Here is a 17484-nt window from a genome sequence, read left to right on the forward strand (position 1 = left end):
ATTCAGGAAATTATGGGGGTACAAACACTTTGCTTACATGAAATCCATTTGCCTCACTCAAGCCAGGGCCACAAGTGTGTCCTTCCCACATACAGTGCGCCTCGTCTCCATTAGCTGTGGGTTTACCCACCCCACCCGCTCTACCCCCCACCCACTACCCCCTCTACCTGACCGGCACCCAGTGAGTATTACTACTATGTGAGTACCTTAGTGTTGATCAGTTAATACCAGTTTGATGGTGAGTACATGTGGTACATGTTTCTCCATCTTTCTGATACCTCACTTCCAAGGATGGGCTCAATCTCTATCCAGGATAATATAAGAGATGCTAGATCACCATTGTTTTTTGTAGTTGAGTGGTATTCCATAGTATACATATACCACATTTTATTAATCCACTCATGTATTGATAGGCACTTGGGTGGTTTCCACATCTTTGCAATTGCAAATTGTGCTACTATAAACATTCGCATGCAGATGTCTTTTTTATAGAATGTCTCTATTTCCTTTGGATAGATGCCTAGTAGTGGGATTGCTGGATCAAATGGTATTTCTATTTTTAGCTCTTTGAGGTATATCCAAATTACTTTCTGCAGGGGTTGTACCAATTTGCAGTCCCATGAGCAGTGTAAGAGTGTTCCAATCTCTCCACATCCATGCCAGCATTTGTTACTTTGGGACTTTTTGATAGAGGCCATTCAAAATATATGTGCTGTTCAGGGTTCAGCCTCCCAAGTGTGGTGGGAGAACCCTGAACAGTACATATATTTTAAAATGCACTCTGAGCATATCCTCTAATTTTGACCAATACTCTGTAATCAATGACCTGGTTGTTGACTGGAATTCCATGTGCTAGTAATGGAACGTCTGTTAGGGGTTTAGAAATTTGTTGCACATCACAGTAAATACCATCATCATGAACTCATGCTCCTCAAATCATGTTTACTTTTCTAGATGATTGTAATCATTTTCTGCCTTCTCGTGCTCAAATAGTCACTCCTAGGTCACTAGCCATCCTCGTTATGATCTATTGTCTCTTTAGCATTACTCCAAAAGTACTGAAATTATGTTTACTTTGTGATAAGATAAAGGTCTCACAGCTTCATCCTCATTGTTCTGATCCCAAGGCATGGATTTGGCTACTTTTCAAGGAAATCTTCTTCTTTCCAGCAGAAATTATGATAGATCCCAAATATAAGCTCTAATAGAGGTAAATCCTGCTGTTTTTCTTTAATATCTGGGGACAGCAAAGAGGATCCTTAAGTAACTCCAGTGACAGAACAAGTCTCTCTCTCTCTCTGATGTCATCCACACCTCCCTCCCTGTTCCTTGCTTTGGCAAGAAACATGTTGCTGGTGCCAACTAATCTTTACCTTTCATAAATCTCATTTTAGAAGAGAAGCTATCAAAACTAAGATTTACAGTTAGAGTGTTTCCTTCAAAATATATTTTTAAAATTACTTATGTCCTTTCCTGTTGGAATGATTCTTGGCCCCAGCTACCTTGAATTGCTTTCAAATTTTGTATTTATCATGCTTTTCTTGATTTTAATCCTATGATTAGCAAGTAGGAAAGAAGAAAATACTTGACTTCCTCTGAAAGAACTCCCACATTAAAAAAAATCTCAGAGTTTGCAACATTAAAATAATAAAATAATGCAAGGTAAAATATATACATAAATGATGAGTCACAAGATTTGGTTTAAAATCTTCCCTCTACCACTGTTCATGTTGACACACTATTTGAATATTTTCTTTCATGTTCTTACATTCTTGCAATATTTATTTTGTCATTATGGACAATTTAATTGATCATCTTCAATTTCCCAGGCTTCCTTGTATGTATTCATATCTGTGACTTCCTGGTTTTATTATTCCAATTGCTCTAAATAAGTTATACATTAAGAAATAAAATCATATTTTAGTAAAAAATTGTCAAAAAATATAAAGAGATAACTCCAGAACTATACAAAGAAAAGCTTCTATAAAAATAGCTAAAACCTAGGCCCTATACTTCAGTTACAGACAAAAAAGAAAAAGAAAAAGAAAAAAAAGACCCAGTGATAAAGGATTCTTTGACTAGTCTAACAGACAAATCTTTCTCACATCTGTTTAAATCCACTGCATTTATTTGTTTATGGTGGAATACATACCAAACATCTGATAACATCATTTTTTGAAATTATTACAAAAATTACTTTCACGTCTCTTCCCTGTAGCTACATGAGTGGAGCACATACACAGAAAACAATGACCCACCCCTTGTACAGCTCCTGGGTATTGGAGCAAGTGACACACACTCAGAATTGGTTTTTAGAGCTAGAATGTTATATGTGTTTCTGGAGAAAATAAAGAATCAATTTCTTTTCTGAATATATGCCTGGAAGGCAATAATACTGATGGAAAGAAGATACAAAATTCATCTAAATATCATTCAAAGAATGTCGTATGTCTTTTGCAGGTACTGAATTATGGAAGATTTAGAAACAAATTTAGTGAAATTTAAAGGATTTTATTTTCTTCGTGCATTTCAAACTTACTTATCAAAAAATTTAGATGATTTTGAAATTAGAGATGATGATGTCTTGGTAGTCACATACCCCAAATCTGGTAAGTTCAGTATTCCAATAGCTAATCTAAGACATACAATGATACTTCTATAATATGAGAATTTAGTTTTTCACTAGTATTAGATATGGCCATATAGTGTTAATCCTTTGGACATACAGAACTCATTGTTCGATATCCTGTGAAATAAGGTTTTGTACAATGCAGTTATAAGTTATTTCTGATTTGGCATTGGAATGGGCAAAATGTTAAAACCATTAGACTTAAGATAACATCCAACACTGAATGCTGAGGTGGGATGAGAAAAGAAGCAAGAATATTTAGCATTTAGTCAGGTGTTGGGACATATATTTGAAGAGCATGAGAAGGAGAAAAGTTTGCATACTAATTATCATATTACAGAATAATTCCTAAATATTTTTAATTAGCTCTAAGTCATAGAATGACTTGTTTGATTAAAGCAATATTCTAAATAGGAATTCAGTTAGGGAACCCCTAAAGGGTTGTCTCTCTCCTTGCCATTGCCTGCTGTATTTTTACTTTCTGCCTGAGCATCTGCCTCAGGGCCTGGTGCCTCCATTCTTTCCTTGAGCCTGCTTTTCCTGCTGATCACCCAGTATGACTGAAGCCTGATTTCAATTCCATTTTCTACTCTATTTAGCGCCTATCATGTGGCCCAGTTTTACGTCCTGTGTTGTACTCTGAAGACACATTCTGTCTGCAGTGACCCCTGCTGCTCAGTGAGCCTGATAACTCACCACACTAGTCCCTTGCCAATGCCATAGCTCCCTGGTCACTTTGAAAATGGTGGTCAAATGGTGACTCTTTTAACTTCTTAAAAACAAGGTATCTAAACCATAGAGACTTATCAGCATTTACATGATCACAGATATTGCAAATAGTCTTTGCATATGTAAAACATTAGTTCTTAACAAAAAAGAGTCATGTGCTTTGAGAGGTTTTTAACGTGTCCAGATAAGTGAACAGGACCTATTTCTATGTTATAAGGTTTCACAGCAGCAGATACCAGCTGTGAGTACTTAAAAATAGTTTTGGCCCTTTTGCTGACTTTGATCCAACACAGCTGCTCTAGGGGAGCTCTAAAAGCATGTTGCTGCCTCAGGCCCTTTGCACTCCCTGTCTCAGCTTCCAGAAATGCTCTTCCCCTAGACATCTGCATGGATCATTTCCTCCTCTCCTTGGGTTCCTTATTTTAATATTACTGTGTCAGTGAAGCCATTCTGAATGGCCATAATTAAAAATGAAGCCTCACCAGAAAAATATTCCAATTTCTTTGCTGATTAATTTTCCCTTCACAATACACTATTTATGACCTTATGATGTATGATTTATTTTGTACACTTAATTTTTATATTACATGCAAAGCTAAGAAAACCACAAGGCATTTATAGAAGAATATATGGATCATAGCATATATAAAATATTATTTATATTTAATAGGAATATATATCATATATGTTATATATATTAAGGATATATATATATGTGTGAATTGGTTCACATGATTATGGAGGCTGAGAATATGCCCTTAGGAAGCAGGAGACCATGGAGAGTCGGTGGTGTAATTCAGACCAAGTCTGATGGCCTCAGAGCCAGGGAGACAATAGTGTAACTCCCAGTATGAGGACGAAGCCCTGGGAATCGGGGAGTTTGGTGATGCAAGTCCCAGGGTTCAAAGGCCCAAGAACCAGGTGCTGCAATGTCCAAGGGCCAGAGACTCTGATGTCCCAGCTCAGGGAGAGAGAGAAATTGCCCGCCCTCCACCTTTCTGTTCTATTTGGGTTCTCAATGGATTGGATCATTCCTGGCTGCATTGGTGAGGGAGGATGTTCTTATCCTACCCATTCAAACTCTAATCTCTTCCTGAAACACCCACACTGACACACCCCGAAATAATCTTTTACCAGCAATCTAGGCTGCCTTTCACCCACTAAAGTTACACATAAATTTACCCATCACGTAGACTAACGAGAATTTGAAAGGTGAATATGTCAAATGCAGACGAGGAGTGGATAGAGATCTACATGCATTAGCGCATTACCCATGAGAGAGGAGACCGAAACAGCCATTCTCTGAAGAGCACTCTGGCACTTCTTGGACATATTAGGTACATACATACCAAGCGTCACAGAAAAAGTCTGAAGATTCATAAATTTGGAGAGGAGAACTTTGTTTCTGCATCTCTCAAAGAGAGTCACAAGCTCCAGGGAGTAGGCACAGCCTCTGGCTGAAACTGGAAATCGACCACATTGAGGCAGGGAAGGATGAGACAGGAATTTATGCTGAACGGGTTGGCCAAGTATACCTGTTCAATAGATTTTAGAGGCAGTTATGAATATTCACCAACGGGAGATGCACGCATGCACACTAAGCAAACATGCATGTCACATACATTCCATGTTCACTTTGGGGGTGGAGACAACATTTAAATGCATTCCAGTTAGGCCCTATGCATCAAAAGGTGAAGTAAGGACACAAAGTCACTCAGTGACCAGACCCTATAAATTGGCCAGAACTACTCCATGGGTTGTGGTCTCTTGTCACAAGAAAGTTACTGAAATCAGTCTCTTGTCCAATCAAAGGTATAGTTGTGGTGTGTGGAACAGGGGTTCAGTTACTCAGCGTATGGCAGTCAGTGAGTGACAATTGTCTTAATATTGCTTATCGTGAGGCCAGTGCATGTTTAACTGCTAGAAAAAAGAAACACCTGGGGCATCTCAAAGCTACTTCATACTTTAAATGTAGGGGTGCAGGACTGAACCCTTGCCTGGCATGGCCTTAGGTCCTGTTTATGATTTGATATCTTTTTACCAGAAGTAGTCCATTCCTTCAGCCTTATGATCTTAGTTTCAGCACAAGCAATTGCTCTCCTGAGTAGTTATCCTAAAGAAATTCTTAAACAGGTCCATGCAAAGGAACAAAACTAGGATGCGCATTGCTATGCTGCTTGGGCGGGGAAGTCCCTCAGTGAGACAGTGGATAGGTAAAGCCCATGGGTGCAACTATGAAGCAGGAGGCAGCATTTGATAGGGGCAATAGATCTGAGGCAGCACATAATGGATCTTAAAACCACAGCTTTCGGTTAAAAAAGCGTAACAAATAAGATGATCCACTTAAGTTGAAAATATAAGAACTCACAACAGTACAGATTTATAAAGAACACACTCAAGCAAACAGATGCACTTTAAAACCAATTGACTGGTTACAATGCTAGGGGCAGGTGTAGCATTTGCAGTAGGAAATGGGAATAAAAGGAACATACAAGTAGATAAGTGAGGGACTGAAATGAATCAGTGATGTTAAATGTCAGGAACTTCAGGGAAAAATGAAGGTCCCTTTACTCTAACATCTGACATCCTAACAGGGTAAAACAAAAAATGTAGAAAAAGAGGGATGGAGAAGGGACAGGGAAGTGAAAGCTGAAGAGGAAGGAGCAGGAGAGGAGGGAGAAGAAATGCAGCCTCTTTTGCATGGAGAACACACTCTTCCAGTTCTCCTGTTCTTCAATATCTACAGCCCTGTGGCCACCTCTGCTCACCACCATTGGCAACCCCTCAGCTACCAGAGCCGGTGGTATTAAAGCTGTGATATCTCTTCTACAAGCAGTATCTGTTATCTGGGAAAGAAGAAGAATGTAAGAAACTCTGTAGAATTTCATATCAATGAATTTTCAGTGGAATATTTGGTCCAGCTATGACAGCAAGTAGACACATGTGGTCATAGTCTTCCCTGGCAACACTGAAGACTACAGCCACCAATAGTTAAGTAGTAAGAGGAACATATAAGGTGCATATCACCTGTCCCTCCCACACGGATGTATGCTCAACAATGCTCTTACTCACCAGGTGCAGGTGCTCACCAGAGGTTATTGAATAGTCTTTGGAAACAAAGGCTACGATGGGAATTTTTGAGGAGCAATAAGTTTTATCTTAGCACGAATCTAATAATTATCGCACTGGAACTTGTTACTTTTTGGTGGTGTACATCAGTCATTTCAATACATTTTGACTGCAAACTGCATAAACACTACCTATATTCAAGGAATGTTTGAAATCTTAGACCCCAATATTCAGCGTACATAAGAGGTATAAGAAAATTATATGTCCACTCTAATTGGAATTAATCTAAATACTTTTCTCAAATCCCACTTAAAAGCCAATGGTCAAACTTCAGTTATTAACTTTTCCTTTCTGTCTACATGTTGGTGTCAAAAGTCCTTTTGTAGATACTTAAAATTAAACACCATTTCCTTAAGCAGCAATCACTAGTGAAACGGGGAAAGCGGGAAAGATTCAAAGTTACTTCTTCACTTCAATTCCATTTTCTGTGATTATATTAGCTAATGCTCTAAGTATGAGGTTGAGGACAAAAATCTAGAGGTAAGCATAGAAGATAATTTGAAAGGTATCATATATGAAGCAGAAGAAAGCACAAAGAAGGTATCAAAGTATAAGCCGGTATGAAAACCCACACGGAACATCCTAAATAGAAAAATAAAAGCAAGATATGTTCCTATTAGCCTTATGTCACTTTGTATAAGTGAAACTATCATACAACCTACTGTAATAACAAACTTTATTTGACTGAAAACCTGGATATATATGTTTTTCTGACATCCATGCATTAATAAAAACAAAATTATTTCTTTTATAGGAACAGTCTGGGCTCAGCAGATATTAAGCTTGATTTATTTTGAAGAACATCGCAAAAGAACAGAAAATCTGGAAACAATTCATCGTGTCCCCTTTCTTGAGTACTCCTCTAGATATACAGATTGTGGCAAAAGACCATCTCCTCGTCTCTTCGTTTCCCACCTCCCATACTACTTGGTTCCAAGAGGACTGAAGGACAAAAAAGCCAAAGTAGGGCAGAGAAATACCATTATTGCTGCAAAGAAGAGCTCTCTGTCATTACCTCCTTGAACCTCCCTACACTGACACCACATTCATTCAGCTGGTAGCAAACAGCAAAGGATGGAATTGAATGTGTTCTACATACTTTCATTTTCAGCACACATCTAAGTTATTCTGTTATAATATTTGAATTTTAGTTTTCACCTTGTCTCTTTCCTAACTGTATAAGTAATAGAGCTAATTTAAACATTAATAGGTGTCTATTACATACACACATCACATTAGCACTCCTGTCCGCCCTACACCCCTAGTGCCCTCCCAGGTTCCCTTTGACCCTCCCAACCTAATTCCCAAGCCCCTTTCTACCTAAGAACTCCTTACTTTGAAGGTCAAGGGAACTTCAAACCAAGTCACTCTTCTGTACAGTGATTCTCTCTGCTTTCTCACATTCCTCCCTGGATCAGTGACCACCATCTATTGAAAATGTCAGCACTTGGCTCTCTACCTTTCTCTCTAGCTCTATGCCTGTCCCTCCTGTGATTGGACAAGTTCATGGGAATGATCTTCTGGCAGAGCCAGACAAGGCAGAGACTAACCAGGCACCTGGGCTCAACATTTAAGGTGGCCCATGCTGTCAGGTTTGTGCAAGTACAGGGTCAGCCCTGGCAAGAGCCTGGGAGTGAGGCCCTCCTTAAAATTTATAGCTTGGGCTCTGCAATTGCCTGTTCCTGGCCCTAGCCCCGCCCAGCCTCCTGGGCTGGTTCTCAGACTCCTGTGATCTTTTCCTTCACCCCCACCTCAGCCACCATCTTCTATAACACACCTCCCTGTATACACAGCAGTAATTACTATCTGATATAATATGTATTTATGCATTCATTTATTTTCAGTCTCTGCCTAGACCATAGCACCTGCATGGCAGAGGTACAAGTGTGCTCACTGCTGTGTGCAGAGTGTGTAGAACCGTGCCTGGCAGGTGGTTGGGCTGAAAGAATGAATGAAGGAGCCACCTGAACTTAAATTGTGACTTCAAGCCCCTGGTTATCTGGCTGCTACCTCCTACTCTTTTTATTCCTTTTAGGGTGCTCCCATTGTAACAAACTTCTGGGCTCTGACACAGGAAAATGAGTTTACAGGGGATCTTCTCAGGAAAGTCTCTTCACTCTTTTAAGAGGCCTTGGGGAAGAAAGAGCAGTGGGGTCTCGGACGTGGAGGGGAGTCAGCCTGTCGGAGCAGAAAAGCAGGGAGATTGTAACTCCCTGATGACAACACTCAGATGTTGAGTTAACTGAATCTGTTCCAAACTAATCTTGCGTTTTCCTATTTTGTGAGAAAACACATACCCTTCCTATTCAGAAAACATTACTTGGGCTTTTCTGCAACAGAGGCGTTGCCCCTGCCTTCTTACCGGTTTCTGCTCTGTCCGGCCTCCCAGTGCACATGATTCCCAGATATTTGACCTCCCCTGCTCCTCTTTTCCCTGTGTAGTTAACTGCTAGTTAATATTATCCAATCATATCAAGTTAAAGATAATCTACAAGGAGTTGACTTCTTTCCTCAATTCTAGACTGATATAAACTATTTAATATCTTCCATTGTTTGTCTAATGGACATATCAAACTTAAAGGATTCAAATAGAACATTTTATTTTTTCCTCACACTTTTGCTCCTCCCACGTTCCCTGTGTTAAGAACGTGTGTCATTATCCATAGGAGAGGAGCAGGACCACGATATGTGGCACAAGTAACTCAGAGATATCACTTGTACGTGTGTCATTTTTACATAAGCAAATGGATGAAAGACAAGAAGCCATTCTTAGAACCAAACAATCACAGCAAGGAACTGAAAGGGAATTAGTTCTTTTTCTCCAGCGCAGGAGGGCCATTTGTTTCTTTCCACCAATATCAACCGTTGTTGCTATCCCATGGGTGAAGGACTCTACTTCCCTGCATTGAGAGATTCTCAGGGATGAGACAACTTCAGATGCATCCCGCATCCATCATCTCATCTCACAGCATTAGGGGCTAGCTTCTCTGCAGCAAACTTAGAAGTTTTCCCAGAGGAGTAACAAAATTGTACATTTAATTAAAACAAAGATGCATGGCCGGGCCCGGTGCCTTATGCCTGTAATCCTAGCACTCAGGGAGGCCATGGCGGGAGGATAGCTTGAGTTCAGGGGTTCGAGACCAGCCTGAGCAAGACCGAGACCCCGCCTCTACTCAAAATACAAAACTAGCTGGGTGTTGTGGTGTGTACCTGTAGTTCCAGCTACCTGAGAGGCCAGAGCAGGAGGTTTGCTTCAGCCCAGGAATTTGATGTTGCTGTGAACTAGGCTGATGCCACAGCACACTGGCCCTCTAGCCTTGGTGACAGAGAGAGACTCTGTCTCAAAAAATAAATAAATAAAAATAAAAACAAAGATGTAGGCCTACAATTTTATCCAGAGCCCCTGAATATTCTGTGCAGACATAGAATGAGCCAGTTAGTTGTGATTTAGAGTAGATTTTGATGATCTTTTGTATTTCAATGCTATTGGATTGCTTAATTGTTATTCAGAATTAATTTATTCTGATTGGTTATGATAGACAATTCTAAAAAAGAAATCTTTTAGGCTGGTCTGAGTGCAGAGGTGTTTGCAAATAATTGATCACAACCAGTAAAAGATTCCTGCGTTCCTTATCTACTCCCACTCTTTCACTTGACTAGCCTAAAAAAACCCAAACAACAAAAAATAAACAAAAACACCACCATATGCTCTATTTCTGGATAGTTTCAAAGCACAAAATACTTAGAAAGTAACTTCTGTGTGCCAAGCCCTTGTGCTTGACTCAACAACGATATACAAATAAAAATTAGGTAAACCTTACATTAAAAGATGAGTAAAGCAAACCATAAATTTCACAATGTAAGTTTAAACCATTTCAGTAAATTATTGCTATTCTCACATATTTTTATAGTTTGTGAAGCATTGTCACATGCATTCGTGAGTCAGCTGATTTAGGGGCAAAAGAACTAAGTTTCTCTGTCTGCCTGGGGGAGATAAGAAGTAACTTCTGGGATGTGTCTTGAATGCTGTTGCAGAGAAGGGGAAGCACTAAATATAAAGGAGCAGCTGTGAATGTTCAGGACGCAGGGAATTATGGAAGCTAAAAATACTGGGCTTAATCCAATCGAAATGTATTATGAAGAAAATATGATAAATGAAAGCATCAGAAACAATAATTCCTTTTTTTTTCTTTGCAGATTATATACATATACAGAAACCCTAAGGATGTTATGTGCTCATATTTTCATTTTTTAAACACGTTTTCAGTACATAAATCTGCGGACACCATTGAGGCATTTATGAAACAATTTTTGGAAGGGAAAGGTAACTGATGTTATTACCCAGATGATACGTTTGCTGTGCTGTGATGAGTTTTTGAGCTTTATGAATTTGGAAGGTGGAAACGAGAGTGATGAAAATAGAGTAGAATGGGGGTCAGTGGTCAATTTATCAACGAGTTGGTAGGATTGTCTAGAGGGACCAAGTCCTGCCATTCATGCCAATTTCTCTAGTCTCACCCACTCTCCAGAGGTTGCCTAGATTACAAAATCACTTACCATGAAAAGAGTGAAGACACATTAGTGTCAGTAACTCAGAGATGTGGGTTCTAGCTCAGCTGAGAAGAGAGTTCAGTTGAGATCACACTTGCTTTACTGCTTTGTCCTTGCATATTGCATGTGGCACTTCCCAGACGTGTCTGTCTGAGAGTTCCCTTCCCCGTCCTTTTTCTAAGGATCCCACATAGCTAGGTGAGAAAGAGCAAGGCCTGAAGAGACAGAGATGATGATGTCACACAGGAGGCCTAAGCTTAGGCTCTGATCCACTGTGCAGAGCTAAAGTGACTCCTCTGGGACCCTACACTGGCACGTGGAGAGGAGAAATGGCAGTGTGTGTGTGCTTGGGGACAGGGAGAGGAACAGGAAGGAGAGGCATAGTTCCTTGGACTGCTCTCCATTTTTGGTCTTTCCTCATTCCACATTAGGCTGCTTTTGTGTTCAGACAAACTACATTTTTAAAGACTAACTTGTCTTTGATTTTGTAAAATTCTTCCCTGGTGGGAGTTAAATGCTTCCCCAATAACCACGTGGCAAGGAAAATCTAGAAACTAGCAACAGACGTCTGTTTCCTTTTTGGTCCTGGAGATTCCCATACCTCATAACCTGTTCAACCCTCTCAACATGTTTACCTACTTACTTACCTCTTCTTCCCACAGTGGTAGGAAATCTTTGGTTTGACCATATCAGAGGTTGGTATGAGCACAGAAACTACTTCAATATTCAGTTCATGATGTACGAGGAGATGAAGAAGGTGAGATGAGATCGAGTTTGTGCTTTGATCTAAGCTCTAACCCAGCCTGGCCTAATGATACCATAGTTCATGCCCACAACACCCAAAGAAAAATATAGAGTTTGAGATCTGAGATTAAGTTTAACATGAGGCTTTTTTCTGGTGTCACTCATCTTATCTGTGTTGTCTTCAGTTAAGCATTGCATGAAAAATTAAATGAAAACATCGTAGGCAGCAGAGCAGCTCTCTCACTGGAATCCATTGAAAGTCAACCTTCGACGCAAGGGTTTGTAATGAAAAAAGAAAAGAAAAATTACATAAATGAGAAAACGTCTGTGTTTCCTTGGTGAGAATCTAGCTCCCAGGAACAATTAATTATAAGTGGCTTAAAATACAAGAAAATCTTATTGTTGAGTAACTGAGAAGGCAGAGGTTGGTATCCTGAGGCTGGGCATGGCAACTCCAGGATGTCATGAACGTCTCAACCATTTTGTACCTTTCCATATTGTCATATTTGCTGTATCAGTGACGTCTCTCCTCATAATTGTAAGACAGTTGTCAAGGCTCCAAACTCAGGTCCTCATCTGGAAGCACCGGATGCAGGAAGGGAGGGACCTAGTGCCTTGCTTTGTTCTCTCCAGGACGAAAGCCAATCTCAGAAGCTTCTTACATTTGACTTCCTCTTTCTGTTTCAATGGCCTAAGTTGGGTCTGATGTGTGGGTTCAGTTGGGTCCACGTGACCAATATGCAATCTTCCTTTCAGTCTGGTCTCACCCATCTGTCCAGGCATGTCTCCTACTTTCTATCCCAGGCCTGTTTCCATCAAGCTCTGAGCATACCAAGTTTCTAACTTTTTCTTGCCTGATATCTCATACACACCGTACAACTATAGTATCGTGTATTTGCTTTCTTATGTTCACACTGTATATCTCCAGTTTTGTCTGCCTAGAAAATTACTGTTTTTCCTTCAAGATCCAGAGTAAATATCTTTTCTTTATTGTGACTTTCTCTTAATTCTATTCCACAATCCTTCTTGCCCTAGGTCTTGGAGTCAACTCCCAGCACTGATTTCCTTCTTATCCCTGTGTTCACTTTCACATCACACAGGACAGTGCCTGACAGTAGAAACTTTGCTAAGTGAACACAGAGAAAATGAAAAAATGTGCAATTAACCTAATTAAACTCTCAAACAGCAGACAAATGAAATATTTACCAGTAAGGTATAAGAAAGTCAAGTTGCACTGTCCAATTCCAAACTTACAACCAGCTGAAGTACCTACATTTTTCACTCCTGCAATATTTATATCTGACACTTGCATATGCCTCTCTTCTTATAATTTGCATAATTAATCATACTGTGATTTATTTCAGGATCTCAGAAGTTCTGTGTTAAAACTCTGCAAATTTCTGGGTGAAGACCTGAGTGAGGAGGCTGTGGATGCCGTGGTGAGACAGGCCACATTTCAGAACATGAAGGATGATCAGCTAGCAAACTTTGAAAATGCACTCTACAGGGGCTTTGGGCCAAAACTACAAGAAGGCCATTTCCTTCGCAAAGGTGAAGTTCAGCAGTGAAGCAGCAACAGCTGTTTTCCACTGTGGTGCAGATGGCACAGAGTGTAGCCCCAGGGTGTCCTGGTACAGTTTCAAACAGTGGAGCCCTCTTGGCCCTCTTCCCTTCTGTAGTCAGTTTCTGTTACGTGATGTCAGCCTGAGGCCCTCCATGCGACTACATTATCTGGTTCCTAAAGGGCATCTGATGGGGAACCTAAAATCACAAGGTCTTCTCTATGGCCTCTGAAAATTGACTGATGCCTAGTAGCACAGTGCCTACCTGCCACCAAATGGATATTCACTTAGGATTAGATGCTTTCCCCTCCTAAACAAGGCCACAGCACCTGACAATGGAATATTGACAAGTCTATTGGCCATCAATGGCCACTCTTGCATCACCATGATTTATCCTGGACCTCTCACTGTGGTGAATGAACAACACATATTAGCTCTAATGTTGGTATTAGGATGGACTACTGGCTACATGTCTTTTATTAAACTAGTGTAACACTTTAAAAAAATTTATAGTTGTATTTCATTTATCTGGCCTCTGAGGAATGAGTTTTTAGAGTACATGTATTCTTCATACAACTGCTAGAATCAAAAATATTAAAATATTTTAATTACTTTACACTACCATTCTATTTATATTTCATGTTTGTTAACTTGGTATTACACAGAAATATAGACATAGGTTTGGCACTTAGTAATTTCATAGGGTTGTATGCCTTATGTCAAGAAGCAATAAATATTGGCTTTGTGTTTCTCTAATTTAATGTTTCCTTCCCTCCTCTCTTTGGTGTATCTTTTTCCCTTCTCTTGAAATACCTGAAGCACTGGTAGCATTGAGCTGACCTGAAGAGGGACATGCCCATTGCCATTAGTCCCAGCACATCCTACTGTCTTCCAGATGCTGAGGCTACTGCACACCTCCCTTAGCACTGCACTTGCAATTTGCATTCAAAAGAAGACATTTTTCTGTGTTTTGGTGTCTTTAGGAACCCCTGACAATGAGAGACTGAAATGGCTATAAGAAAAAAAAGAGTGATCCAAATGTCTTTGTGAATGTGAGCCATGTGTTTATTTTGCAGAGAAACAAACAGGTCTCTCCTTGATTTTATTTACCTGATCACCTTTTGCTTTGGCTTTAGCAGTCCTGCACTAGGTGTTTGTGTTCTTAGTTCATTCAGTGCTTCAGGTGTTTGTTTCAGTTTTCAGTGTGTTTTCAATTCAGCCTGTCTTTTCTTGACTCTCTATCAGCTACTGTTCCTCATGACAACTGCGTGTCTTTTGAAGTTTAGTTTAAGGCCATCTCACAAGTAATTGGGGTAAAGGTGGGACAATTTCAGCTCTGCCATTATAAACTGTATGATCTTGGGCTGTTTTAAAAATTCTCTGAGCATCTGAGTCTTTACCTGTAAGTATTATCTCAGTGATGACTTATAGAATGTTTAAGAGACTTCTATAGATTAGGGGAAACAATGTGATCTTGGAACAAAACAGCGATCAAGTTGTAGTGGTTTTCAATTTCCTAGGTGCTGACACTGTGAATATGGGTGATGATTGTATCTAATTATAGCAAAATTGCAATGATAAATGTGTTTATCTGCTTGCCATAGAGTGAGAGAGTGAAGAGTCTTAGCCAGGTAGAGGAATGCCTGGGAGCTTAACTGGCAGAAAAATAAAAGTGAGGAAAATGTTACTCCCAGCACATATGTTTGTTCTGCCCCTCACCACACCACAAAACTTCACCGAAGCAATTTCTCTCTTATTTTCTACCAGGTACCATAGGAGACTGGAAAAATCACATGACTGTCCAGCAGAATGAAAGATTTGACAAGATTTTCCAAGAACAGATGAAAGATTTTCCATTGCAGTTCATCTGGGATGTAAATGAAACCCAGAACTAAGCTCAGCACACAGAATCCTAAGAAAGCGCCTTCAGCAGGAAATACATTAAATCTTACACTTCAATCTTTGACTCTCTGAACCATATTGTAAAATTTCACTGATTAATGAATATTAAAACCTTTATATTTCTGCCATCAGGAGAGCTTTCCATGTCCAGGCATTCCTCCTTTTTGATCCTCTGAGGATTCCTCATGTCGTTTTGGCATATAATCATGAAGAGTTGTACTCTTTACTTTTACATTTACTTACAAATTGTTGATGATTTTCCAGACATATCCAGAATTTTAATTTTCATATAATACTATGAGTCCATCTTTCATTTCATGGCTTCTGTGTTTTATGCTTTACTCTGGAGGGCTGTTTCTCAAATGTAGTCATATATTCATAAGTCATATCTTCCTTTTATTTGGATTTTATTCCCAGGCTGTAAGAATACTATTTAATTATTTCTTCTTATGGACAAGAAGTTCACACAACATCACTTATTAAATTGTCCACCATTTTCTTACTGCTTATAATAGATGTTATTATTTTCCAAATAATTGTATGTACACAAGCTGACTCTGTAAACATTGTTCTGCTTTCATTTCGTTTATTAAAACCATGCCACTTAAATTGCTAAAATAATGTTATGAACTCTTATATAGAATCCTTTTGGAACTTTGTTAGTTATTGCTTTACATTTAAAAAGTAATTTAAAAATTGACTTCATAAATTGAGCCTTGCCATTCAGAAATATTTTGTGTTCATCATTTATTTGCATTTTTATTCACGTCAGTTGCTACGGATGCCTGGTTCTTATAAAAGCCTTAGTAAGTTGCTGTTAAGTTTATTCCTAAGCATGTATATGTAAACTTTGTAGCTAACAGAAGGACGATGTTTATTCAGTTGTGTTTTCTAACTGCTTTGCTGCTGTTTGTGGATTTCGCCTGCTCATCCATAATCTGGGATTCTGGTTCAGGCTTGGCTGAGTGGAAAGCAATGCAGTTAGTTGGAGGTCAGCAGTACTACAGACGGTGACACCACCAGCTGGCTGATTCTGCACTTGTACTGGGGCACCCACTCACTCGGGCCCACCTCGGGCTGCTGGCTGCCTCACTCGCTCTTATTTCAATTCACCCTATCACTCTGCTCATCTTTGCTAAGCAACATCATTTCTCTCCTAATCTACTGCTCTAAAGAAGAACACAAAGGGCCCTGAAACTCTTGCACCAGGAGAGGATTTACCTTTCCCCTTGTCCCTCCTTGTACACTGCCCTTGCCTTTCTGGGCTCCTTTGTTTCACCGGCTCACAAATTCCACATGTGTGAGTTTAAAAGGAGACATATGTTTCCAGAGAAATATTCCATTTCTCCTCTTCATTTAAAATATTTTTTATTTTTCCTTTAAGTTAAGCAACAGTGATTTATTCATTCATTCTTTCATACAACAAATTTATCCAGTGCCTCCTACATGCTGGGAACTGTTCTAAGCACTTTATGAAACATAAAAATCCCTATTTTCCTTTCAACTAATATATTGTGAGGAAAGATATACACTAAACAATACACATAAGAAAATTGTTTAGTAAATTGGACGGTGATAAATGCTCTGGAAAGGGAAAACGTGGAGTAGGGAACTGGTGAGGAGAAGCACAGGAGGGTGTCAGGCAGTTTGCATTAGTGACTAGGGTAGTCAGGGTTGGCCTCAGGGACACACAGGTAGGCAGAAATGAATGGAATGATGTAGTAAAAGGCATTTCTTCTTGTATTTCTAGTTAATTCCTGAACATTTTCCTCAGATCGTTTAAACTACGAATAGAAACACATATATCTCTGAGCTGTATCTGCCCTGTAGGATCCTTACTCACAGTTACATCGTGAGGCTTTACTCTGGTACGCAAGTTGTTGCCTTCATCACGGGATTCGTGTATAATCACCCCATCCCTTTTCAGGACCTCAGAAATACTGTGTTAAAAATCAGCAAATTTCTTGAAAAGCTGTGGATGAATGAAGATGTAGTAGTGAACAGGCTACTTTTAAAATCATGAAAGATGACTGTGGAGCAAATTATGACATTGTGATCCACTTGGAAGGACAGAGAAACAAAACTTTTGAGGAAAGGGCATAATAAAGTACTGTGCTTTGTTTCAAAATCAGGGATAGGGTCCTACTATCAGAATGTTTGTTGAAATATTTTTCTGGCATGTAGATCAGTTTTGCTAATGTCTTCTCACTCTACCCCAGCATCTCTTGTGTCTAATTA

At 39.5% G+C, this 17484-nt stretch overlaps 1 protein-coding gene across 1 annotated transcript; it reads left to right on the forward strand.

Annotated features, from left to right (window-relative positions):
- Positions 1-2470: 2470 nt before the first annotated feature.
- LOC138395980 (amine sulfotransferase-like) lies at positions 2471-15285 on the forward strand. The gene is made up of 6 exons (XM_069489083.1): positions 2471-2609; positions 7242-7450; positions 10685-10811; positions 11701-11795; positions 13147-13333; positions 15112-15285. The coding sequence occupies exons 1-6, from the start codon at positions 2471-2473 to the stop codon at positions 15237-15239; spliced, it is 885 nt and encodes a 294-aa protein (XP_069345184.1). The 3' UTR covers positions 15240-15285.
- The last annotated feature ends 2199 nt before the right edge of the window (positions 15286-17484 follow it).

This window comes from Eulemur rufifrons, chromosome 15, assembly GCF_041146395.1.
Source record: "Eulemur rufifrons isolate Redbay chromosome 15, OSU_ERuf_1, whole genome shotgun sequence".
Taxonomy (NCBI): domain Eukaryota; kingdom Metazoa; phylum Chordata; class Mammalia; order Primates; family Lemuridae; genus Eulemur; species Eulemur rufifrons.

What these genes read in the sequence shown, in the direction of transcription:
- LOC138395980 (XM_069489083.1), top strand. Translation starts at nt 2,471, where the DNA reads ATGGAAGATTTAGAAACAAATTTAGTGAAATTTAAAGGATTTTATTTT. An exon ending in TGAAGGACAAAAAAGCCAAA is followed by an intron (nt 7,451 to 10,684) that starts GTAGGGCAGAGA and finishes TTTTCTTTGCAG; the next exon opens with ATTATATACATATACAGAAA. An exon ending in ACAATTTTTGGAAGGGAAAG is followed by an intron (nt 10,812 to 11,700) that starts GTAACTGATGTT and finishes TTCTTCCCACAG; the next exon opens with TGGTAGGAAATCTTTGGTTT.